The 11,511-nt window shown below is 36.5% G+C and overlaps 1 protein-coding gene across 1 annotated transcript; it reads left to right on the top strand.

The window, feature by feature from the left end:
* The first annotated feature begins 8,657 nt into the window (after positions 1 to 8,657).
* LOC122755054 (olfactory receptor 13G1-like) lies at positions 8,658 to 9,632 on the top strand. The gene has a single exon (XM_044003440.1). It carries the CDS (start codon positions 8,658 to 8,660, stop codon positions 9,630 to 9,632), a length of 975 nt encoding a protein of 324 aa, XP_043859375.1.
* The last annotated feature ends 1,879 nt before the right edge of the window (positions 9,633 to 11,511 follow it).

The raw sequence follows: 11,511 nt of genomic DNA, 5'->3' as shown, positions 1-11,511 counted from the left end.
CTTTATTTTACCATCTTGGCTTTGCCCGCTCCCCGCCCCGCCCAAGTCCTAAATAAAATGTCATCTAATCTCAACTGCAACCTTACTGCAATAGGAAATACTTCAATTTTACTCTAATTGATTGTCTTTTCTGTGTGCTCCAGATACTCTTATAGACCTTTTCTTTCCTTCAGCTTCTCACAATACCCTCTCAGGAAAGGACTGTGTCTCAGAATTCATGGAAAAAAAATCAAGATCATATGCTGAAAGTTCCTTTTTCATTTGATGTCTCCCTAATATTATCCCTGACTATTACCCTTTCTTTACTTCAATCTCTGATGAAGAGGTAGCTTTTTTCCCTTGTCAAAGTAAACTCTGCTCCCTGTACTCTTGATCCTTTTCTTTTTCATCTTTTTTAGTAGATGACCCCTCCCCCATCATTCCTTCTTTCTTTCCAACCTTCAGTCTTTCCCTATCTACTTGTTCCTTCCTTATCCTACAAACATGCTCATCTTCCTCATGCTTAAAAAAAAAACCTCACTGGATCCTATCATCCTTTGCTATTTATTTATATTCCTTTCCTCAGATATGGTTGTAAACATATGGGTACAAGATATATTCCCTTCTAAAACAAAATTCCATCAAAGTCTTATTAATACAATAGCAATAATTCACTATATGAAATACAAATGATTTTAATCAATCAATCAATAAGTATTTAATAAGTGCCTACTATGTGCCAGGCATGGGAGATACAAAGACAAAAGCAAGAATAGTTCCTGCTCTCAAGGAACTTGAAATATAGTTGGGGGACACAGTATATACATATATAGGTATATATAAAGTAGGTAAAAGGTGATTATTAGAGAAAGGTACTACTAGCTGATGAGAATCTTTAAAGGTTTCTTGTAACAAGTGTTTCTATATCTGAACCTTGGAGCAAACTATGTATTCTTTTTTAAAAAATTTAGAATTTTATTTTCCAAATTATATGTAAAAACAAATTTTAACATCAACTTTTTAAAACTTTGTGTTCCAACTTCTCTTCCTACCTTCCTCCCCACTCCACCCCCAAGAACTCAAGCAATTCAATATAAGATATACATGAGTAGTTATGCAGAACATCTCCACATTAGCTTGGTTTTGAAAAAAAACAGACAAAAACAAAATTTCAGAATAAGGAACTAACAAAACACATTATGCTTCAATTTCTTTTCAGATACCATCAATTCTTTCTCTGTAGAAGGATTACAATTTTCAAAAGTCCTTCAGAGTTGCATCTGATTCAGAGGCTTGGAGTAAATTTCTCTGGCACAGCCTGACTGGGGCTGGATCTGTGTCGGTGTGACCCTGGGGTTGGACTCCACTCCCACCCTGGTACAGCCAAACACTCATCCTGCCAAACTTCTAAGCCGTCTTTGGCTGGAAAATGATCTTAGCCCATCTTTTTGTGGGTTCTGCTGCTCCAGGAGTTGTCTTATGGAGGTTTTTTTTTTGGAAAGTAGGTATTCTGAGAGATAAAAGTGAGGAGCGGTTACATTTCAGGAATTGAGAAAGCCACGGCAAAGACATAGAAGCAAGAGATGCAGTATTGTTCATGAGGAAGGCCAATATGACTGTTTGTGGGTGGGAATAATCTGCTGATAGGGAATGTATGTTGGGGCCAGGTTGAGGATAGCTTTAAATACCAAATGTGGGAGCTTATATTTGAACCTAGGAGATTGGAAGGATCATAGTTGCCTTTACAGAATGAGGGAAGCTCTAAAGAGATCTATTTTTTAGGAAATAAAATGGATTTAGTTTTGGATGCATTAAATTTAATATTTATGGGAAATACTGTTTGAAATGTCTAGTAAACAGTTGGTAATTTGGGATGGAACTAGAAATATAGAATTTTGGAGTCATCTGCATAGAGATGATCATTAGAGTAACATTGAGATGATAAATTAGATGAAGAGAGAGAAAGGAAGGGAGAAGGGGAGAAGTTGGGAGGGTAAGGAACAAGAGGAAAGAAGGATGGAAGGACATGGGAAGGATAGGGGTGTGGAGAAAGGGGCAGGAGAGAAAGAGAAAAGACAGAATTTTGCATGACTAATAATTAAAGAATATCATGGGGAGGATGATCCGTGAAGGACACTCTGATGGTGAATGGTCTCTATGTTTTCTTTCATTTTTTTAATTTTTAAGAAATTTTAAAATTTTTTTTATTTATTTTCAGTGCAACAAACATTTATTTTATTTTTTCCAGCTACATGTAAGGATAGTTTTCAACATTCATTTTCATAAGATTTAGAGTTCCAAATTTTTCTCCCTCCCTTCCTTTCCTCCCTGCTCCACAAGACATCAACCAATCTGATACAGGTTATATATGTACAATCTACAAGTTCTCTTTTTATCAGTTCTTTCTATGGGGGTGGATAGGATGCTTTGTAGTTAGTCCCTTGGGATGGTCTTGGATCATTGTATTTCTGAGAGTAGTTAATTCATTCACAATTGCTCATAGAATAATACTGATGTCATTATGCACAATGTCCTCCCCGTTCTGATCACTTCACTATACATCAGTTCATATGAGTCTTTCCAGGTTTTTCTGGTATTATCCTGTTTGGCATTTCCTATAGCACAATACCATTCCACTATAATCATATACCACAGCTTCTTCAGTCATTCCTCAATTGATGGACATTCCCTTGTTTCCCAATTCTTAGCAACCACAAAGAGTTGCTATAAATATTTTTTGTACAACTTTTTCCCCTTTTCTGTTTTTCACGATTATTATTGTTAACTGTTTCCCTCCATCCTATTCCCTTCCCCATGATATTTACTCTGTTATCTATCTCCTTTCACCCTAAACCCCTCAAAAGGGTCTTGCTTCTGTCTGTCCCCTCCCACAATCTGCCCTCCCTTATTTTGCCCCTTTCTCTTTATCCCCTTCCTCTCCTATTTTCCTGCAGGGTTAGATAGATTACTCTACCCAATTGAGTGTGTATGTTATTCCCTCATTGAGTTAATTCTGATGATATTGAGGTCTTTGAGCCTCTTCTGTTGAGTATAAATTTAATTTACTGTCCTGCTCCCCCACCATCTCTTCCCCCACTCCATAAGCCCTTTTTCCCCCTGTTTCTTTCATGTGGGATTTCACCCGATGCTATCTCTGTCCTTCCTCCTCTTCCAGTGCATTACCCTCACCCCTCAATTTAACCCTAAAGATGTCATCATGGGACAGCTAGGTGACACATTGGACAAAGCATCCACCCTGGATCCAGCCAAAACCTGACCTCAGACACAAGACAGTTACCCACTGCACAACCCCAGGTATGCCCCTTGATTCCAATTTTTTATGGTTCTCTAGGGTTGTGTATTCGGAAGTCAAATTTGGCATTCAGTTCAGGTCTTTTTATCATGAATACCTGAAATTCTTCTTTTTCATTAAAGTCCCATTTTTTTCCCTCTGAAAGATTATACTCAATTTTGCTGGATACATGATTCTTGGTTGTAATTCCAATTCCTTTGCCCTCTGGAATATTAAATTCCATTCCCTCTGGTCCTTTATTGTAGAAGATGATAGATCTTGTGCTATCTTGACTGGGCCTCCACAGTACTTGAAATCTTTCTTTTTGACAGCTTGCAATATTTTCTCCTTGACCTGAGAGCTCTGGAATTTGACTATAATATTCCTAGGAGTTTGCCTTTTGGGATCTCTTTTAGAAGGTGATTGGTGGATTCTTCCAATATCTATTTTACTTTCTGCTTCTAGAATATCAGGGCAATTTTCCCTGACAATTTCTTAGAAGATGATGTCTAAGCTCTTTCCTTGATCATGGTTTTCAGGTAGACCAATAATTTTCAAATTATCTCTCCTGCACCTATTTCCAGGTCAGCAGTTTTTCCCAGAAGATATTTCACATTGCCCTCTATTTTTTTATTCATTTGTATTTGCTTTATTGTTTCTTGGTTTCTCATAAAGTCACTAGCTTCCATTTGTTCAATCCTAATTCTTAGGCAATTATTTTCATCTGAGAGATTTTGTACCTCCTTTTCCATTTGGTGAATTTGGCTTTTCAAGCTGTTGACTTTTTTCTCATGTCTTTTCTGCATCACCCTCATTTCTCTTTCCATTTTTCCCTTTACCTCTCTAACTTTATCTTCAAAGTCCTTTTTGAATACTTGTATGGCCTGAGACCAATTCATATTTTTCTTGGAAATTTTAGATATAGGGGCTCTTATATTGACATCTTCCTCTGAGGGTGCACCTTGATCTTCCTTGTCACTAAAGAAACTTTCTACAGTCCTCACCTTTCTCTCTGTTTCTGCTCTGTTTAAGGGGAAGAAAAGCAACTAAATAGAGTTGCCCAGTTTCTTCTTGTAGAGGTTTCAGTGCATTATTTAAGTCATTTCATGTATAACCTCTCTTTAGTAGTATAATTGAGACAAAAATAAGCAGGTTTGTAAAAAACACTCAAATTAAAAAGATTTATTAAAAAAATTCCTGAACTTTTCATTTGACCTTTGTCTTAATATAATAAATAGAAATTATAAAATTTTTTCTTTCTACCTCTTGAAACTGAACTCTTTTCTCTAATCACACAATAACTACTTTAATTTGGGATTACTGCAATGGCCTCCTAATTGGTTTCCCACCCTAAAATCTTTCACTATTCTACTTTATCTTGAACATTGCTGCCAAATGGTATGTTCCAGTCACCTTAAATTGACTTGGGAAGAGCAGAATGTTAAATTTTTACTGTGAGCCTTTATACTTCAGAAATCAATAAACTCTACAAATCAGGGCTTAATTTATTACTTTGTTGGTTGGCCAGACTTATTAAAGTAATGGGGAAATTGTTGATAATGCAGATTAAATAAAAAAAATGTGTCCAGCACACACTTGCCTAAGCAAAGATCTGTTCATATCAACTCTCCCTCTAGTGTCTCCCTATTGCATCTAGAGAAAAAAATAGGTTTTTAAAACTTTCACAATTTGACCCCAACTTATATTTCCAACATCATTGTTCATTACTCCACCTACCATGGTTTATAATACACCTACACTGGCCTTCCCTCTATTCTTCAAATATGACACTCCCATCTCTATACCTTTGAACTGGTCATTACCCATGCCTGGAATGTATTTCTTCTTTACCTCTGCCTTGTAGAAGTCGTCTTTTCTTTCAAGATTCATCTCAAGTGCTACCTCCTACTTCAAACTTTTTCTAATCTCTCCAACCACTAGTGCCCTCCCTTCCAAATACTTTATATTTAACTACTTTGTATTTTATTTTTATTGATTCTTTACACATAAGTATATATATACATATATATATATACATGTGTGTGTGTGTGTATATGTGTGTGTGTATATATATGTATGTATGTACACACAAACCTGTTGCTTCTCCTGCTTGGGTGTAAGCTCTTTTACAACAGGTATTGTTCCATTCTTTGTATTTTTACTCCCAGTGCCAGGCACACAGTGAGTACTTAATAAATGTTTGTTGACTGATTAATATAGTGCTTTAAAACTCACAAATATCTTATCTCATTTGAATCTCTTGCCACATAGGTGCTTTAGGGATTATCATCTCCATTTTACAAATGAGGAAAGTAAGACTTAGAGAAGTTACATATATTTATATATGAGAAGCTAGAAACACACATATATCATTTAGAAATAAGAAAGATGATCAGAGAGAAAAACCAGCATAATGGGCCCCCAAGGGAGGATATGGAATCTTTGTCTCTGAAGACTTTGAAGAGAATAGACAATCCCATGTCCAGAATGTTAGAAATTTATTTACCTGATACAGGGAAACTTGATATAGGGAACTTGCCTAAATGATATCCCAATATCTCTTCTAACTTTTGCAATCTGTGATTTTTTTTTACAGTGTCCACTGGTTTGAAAGAGCCTTGTATAAACCAGGGCAGTTCTGAGTACTGACAGCTCACTATTTTTCCATCTCTAAAGAGGAAATCAATAGAATTCAGTTGTACTATGAGGAACTTACATTTCCTTAAATAAGGAAAAATACTGATGAAGACTCTTTAAGATTGGAACAGATAGCCAAGGAAATTTGTGTTTCTCATCAGTCTGTAGGAAAAAGGTAGCATGTTGTATAGCAGTAAACTGGGAAGATGCCATAGCATCCTGTCTGGTGTTATATTTTTAGCTTAAGTGGCAAGCTTAATGAAAGAGTTGGCAGCAACTGCTCCAGTAACGTCCTTTATGATGTGGACCTATAGATGTGCCTGTTTAATCACCCTTTTTAAAAGTTGAATTTTCTCTTTTATTATAAACTTTATTATCAGCAAATTCAAGCATTGCAATATGCAAAGGAAAAGAGACATATGAAACACTGTAAACTTCTGTTACATATCTTTTTTTTTTTTGTGGGGCAATGGGGGTTAAGTGACTTGCCCTGGGTCACACAGCTAGTAAGTGTCAAGTGTCTGAGGCTGGATTTGAACTCAGGTACTTCTGAATCCAGGGCCAGTGCTTTATCTGCTGCGCCACCTAGCTGCCTCCCTACATATCTTATTAAAAATTAAATTGAACAACATTGTTTCCTTTGTGTCTCTTATGATATCTATTTCAAATAATGATGATAGCTGCCTTGTGTATAGAGTTTGAAGTTTATAAACTTTGAAAGCCTTTCTTATTTTTCCAGAAAACCTTCATAAAAGGAAAAGTAACAGTCTTCTGCATAGGTGAGTCCCTATCTGTCTTAATTGTTAATCAATTTGTGCCTATGTCTATTTTATTCAGTGTTCCTAGTACTGTTAGATGCCATAAGTAATAAAAGAGATAACGGTAGTTCAGATTTATAGAGGGTTTTATAATTTATAAAGGTCTTTATACTATTTCTTTTGAACCTTCCAATAAAATTGAGTATATGTTATCTTTTTTACAAAAATGGTAACTGAGACTCAGATAAGATGCAGTGTAGTATGGAAGAAATAACCTCAGTTCCTTATTTTTCCTTAAGGGTCTTAGGGTCCAACCTTCAAGTCATTTGAAAAATATCTTTATAGAATTAATGCAAATTCTCCATTTCTCCTTTATAATGTAGAAATTAAAAAATTCAAAACTACAATTAACCATAATGTAAAAAATATTAACTAGACCCAACAATATAAAATTTTCTGTACTTTCTAATGTGCAAAAGTCATGTGAGATGAAGCTATCAGAAACTAGAAAATGTTGTAGTAGTGATTTCCATAATCTTATAATGCTTTTGCTTCATTAAACAGCTGAGTAATTTTTATGCTCATTAAAAGAGCTAAGGATGTGGGAATTGAGCTCACTTCCCTAATCTATGTCCAGTCATTATAAGCAGTATTTTACTGAATAGTCCTACTGGCCAAACATAATTAGGCTAACTTTTAAAGGTGCTCTGAAAACTGAAAACATTTTAATAGTCATATAATGATCTGGAAGGGATTTGTAATATCACTTAGTACTCCCCACTCTCATTTTACAGATGAGGAAACTGAAAATGAGAGAAGTCAAGTGGTCCACCCAAAGTTAAACTAGGATGAAGACCTAACTTTCGTGCTCCCAGTTAAGGAATGTTATACAAACATTGATTCAATCATTTGAAACCCATTTATGGATTACTTACCACATGTGAGAGAATGTATTTGGTTTTTCAAACTTCTTAGCTTTTCTCTCTCACTTAATAACCTTTGAACCATAATCCCCTACACAGTCCATTCTTATTCTAACTGTAAGCCTTGACTTGTACAGGTCTTCCCTTCTCTACTATGTAAATCCTACTCATCCTTTAATTCAAGTCCACTTCAAGTTTTAACTTTTCCCTGTGCCTTTCACTCTAAATATCTCCAGCATGCACTGACCTCCTCCAAATGTTTACAGCAATATGGTGTAGTAGAACGCTTTTGAATTAAAAAATAAAATTAAATCCCTCACTCACCCAAATAACCACATGAATTTGTTGTGTGAACTTGGAAAGGTCAGTGAATGTCTATGATCTTCAGTTTCCTCATTTATAAAATGGAAATAATTACCTCAAAAGGTTATTGTGAAAAATCAGAACAAATAAAATATTTTGGAATCATAAATTACTATTTAAATGTATTTTTTTATTACAGCATTCATTTAAGTGCTTAATTATCTTGTTTTCCCCTGTTGTATAACTTTGTCTATGAGTGTGTTATCTCTTCAAATATATCAGATTGTTAGCTCTTAGAGAAGAGAAATGTTCCTTGGTCCATTTCTTCCTCCTAAACCTCTTTTGCACCTACAACACTATGCATATAGAATGCCCTTAAGATAGGCTTAATAAATAAATTTGGAGGATAAAATATGATATAAAATATAGGCTCTACTCTTCTAAGGTGACATTCTTTTTTTTTTTTTTTTTTAGTGAGGCAATTGGGGTTAAGCGACTTGCCCAGGGTCACACAGCTAGTAAGTGTTAAGTGTCTGAGGCCGGATTTGAACTCAGGTACTCCTGAATCCAGAGCTGATGCTCTATCCACTGTGCCATCTAGCTGCCCCTGGGTGACATTCTTAAAAGGACATCCTAGAATCTAGAATTTTAAAAAAGAGGTATTAAAATACTTATTGAAATTATTTGAACTGAACTAAATGAGAGAGTGAATCTAGCTCATTATTCCTTTAACTTCTTTTCCCAGCCAGCCTTTATTTTATTGGGATGAAGAACCAGTCTATAGAAATAGAATTTATACTGGTGGGAATCTCCAGCCTCCCAGAGCTACGTCTGTTTCTGTTAGTGTCCTTCCTGTGCATCTATGTAACTGCTTTGGTGGGCAACTCTCTCATCTTCTTCACCATCTATGCTAGTCAACAGCTTCACACACCCATGTACTTTCTTTTGGGCAACTTGTCTGTCATTGACCTCCTTTGTACATCTACAATTGTGCCGAAGATGCTAGCTAACCTTTTTTCTCAGAGGACTACCATCTCATTTGCAGGCTGCATGGCCCAGATGTATCTTTTCACATGGGCCTTAGTCTCAGAGGCTCTCCTCTTGGCCCTCATGGCATTTGACCGCTATGCTGCCATCTGTCATCCCCTCCATTACCCAATGGTTATGAGTAATCGTGTCTGCATTGGAATGGCAGGAAGCATCTGGGCTATTGGTATAAGCAACTCAGCAGTCCATACCAGCTTGGCAGTCCCCTTGCCATTCTGCAGCTCTCTTGTTATTGATCATTTTTTCTGTGAGCTGCCACCCATACTGAAGCTGTCATGCTCTGACACCCATCTCAATGAATCTCTAGCTTTCTGTGCAGATGTGATATTTGGGGTGGGGAGTTGTTCCCTTATCCTGATATCTTATGGATGTATTATTAGGACAATTTTGAGGATTCGCTCCTCTGAGGGCAAGAAGAAGGCCTTTTCCACCTGCTCTTCTCACCTTACTGTTGTCTCCCTCTACTACTCCACTGTAATTTATACTTACATCCGCCCAACCTCCAACCTCTCCTTGGGAAGGGACAAAATCATCACTGCCCTCTACTCTGTCATTATCCCTATGTTCAACCCGATTATTTATTCCTTCAGGAATAGAGAAGTGAAAGGGGCCCTGCAGAGGCTGTTGGGTTGGACTTTGCCCCTTCCCCCAGGCAGAACTTTATCATTTAGTCTAAAAAATCATCCATCTTAGCTATGACTCAACATATTCTCCATCACTAGAGGTGTTGAAGCAGAGGCTAAATGGCCATTTTAAAAGGATTTGATTGAAGACCTTCATACTTTGGGTAGGAGTTGGACTAGCTATTGTCTGGATTCCATTTAAATTCTAAGATTCTGTAACTTTTGAAGTAGGCACTGGTTAGGTCAAAGAAATGCATGTTTAATGATGGGATTTCAGGCAGAATTTCAGAGAGTTTAATATGAATATTTTGGGGGTGTTGGAGCAGGAAACTCCTCAACTAATTAATTGGCATACATAGCTAGCCACTTCTCTTCCATTCCCTTTGACTTATGAACTTATTATTATGTTTAACTTAAAAACTATGTCAATTAGGAACAGTGTTGTGACATGCATGCTTGTCCTATCAATGAGGGGCTTTTCATATATATATATATATGTATACATAAATTCATATTTTTTGTTTAGATATGAAAACAATGCTGCTAGCCATATATTTTCTATTGATGATCTGTATAGCATATCCTAGAATCCAAAGAAAATTTCAGGTGAGCCACAAAACATACTGAGGATAGGAGCATTCTTTTTGACTCCTGTGCCTTGTTAGGAAATAGTCATTTAACATTTGTTTAGAATCATATATGGCATATTTATTTTGTTATTTTACATTATGGTGACTAATAGCAGCTGGCACCTGCATGATATCATGTAGCTAGTACCTATATCCTGTTATGTAGCTTGTCCCAGGTCCTATTATTTAGTAGTAATAAAACTTATTGATTTAAATATGTATCCATTTGGCTGACCAGAACAAAGAGGCTGGGATTCCCACATCTTCTCAAGTCATTGAGATAATTATTGATATAACATACAGACCGAGATGAAGAACCCTTTGGGAACTGACCAAATATTAATGAGACATAAGGTCTAGATTAGGTGATGCTGATTTTATGGACATTTTTTTCTTTTGAAAATATAATATAGTTGAACAGCAAAGCAGGGTTGGTCATTAATTTTCCATGTAACCCAAATGATGTGGATTTCTCCCAGCTAGATAAGCCTGCTGAATACATCAGAGTTAAGAATCTTGGAGTCTGGGGGTGACTATGTGTGTGATGGAGCTTGAATACCCATATATCTCCACTCTTATGCTCTATTAAATCATTAAAGCCTTTTTGTCAGTGAGCTTAATTTTTCCCATTTCTTCTCTTCACAATCCAAACTCCAATTTTTGCACAAAAGCATAACAAATTGGTCATCTAGAATGAAAGGCACAGCATTCCAAACCCTTAATCATTCTCAGTCATGCTGTCAGGCATGGAGAGAATGGAGAGAGAGAAGAGAGGTTGTCATTAACTGTTCATATGCATGCTTCCCTTACATGGCTCAGCCAAGTCTGTCAGCAAAAGGGTGGTCAGGGACATTGCAGAGGAATAAGACTGATGCTCTTGGCCAGGCATTCCGTGGGATAGACCATGGATAGACCAGGAAAAGAACTGATAGCCAGAGGAAAGGGGATATGTTAGCTTTTCCAACTGTCATTCTCACACATGGATCAGCAACTTTTCTGAAGTATCATCTATCATCTATCAAGCCTTTCCTTGCTGAAGTTGGGTGTCAGAGAAGGAAGGGAAGGCAAAGTAGCAGTGGTTCTTTCTCATCACAATATGTTCATGTATATAATAATAATAATGATGATGATGATGTTAATGATAATAATAACTACCATTTATGTAGCAATTTAGGGTTTGCAAAGCACCCTACACTTATTATCTTATTTGATCTTCACAAAAGCACTATGAGGTAGGTATTGTTTTCTCCATTTGACAGATGGGAGCATCTAGGTGGCATAGTGAATAGAGTGCTTGGCCTGGAGTCAAGAAGACTCATC

The sequence above is a fragment of the Dromiciops gliroides genome, chromosome 4 (assembly GCF_019393635.1).
Source record: "Dromiciops gliroides isolate mDroGli1 chromosome 4, mDroGli1.pri, whole genome shotgun sequence".
Taxonomy (NCBI): Eukaryota; Metazoa; Chordata; class Mammalia; order Microbiotheria; family Microbiotheriidae; genus Dromiciops; species Dromiciops gliroides.
The sequence above is the reverse complement of the archived record's forward strand: the minus strand, read 5'-3'. Positions and strand labels throughout refer to the sequence as shown.

Excerpts from the sequence above, each read along its gene's own strand:
- LOC122755054 (XM_044003440.1), top strand. The coding sequence starts at position 8,658 with ATGAAGAACCAGTCTATAGAAATAGAATTTATACTGGTGGGAATCTCC.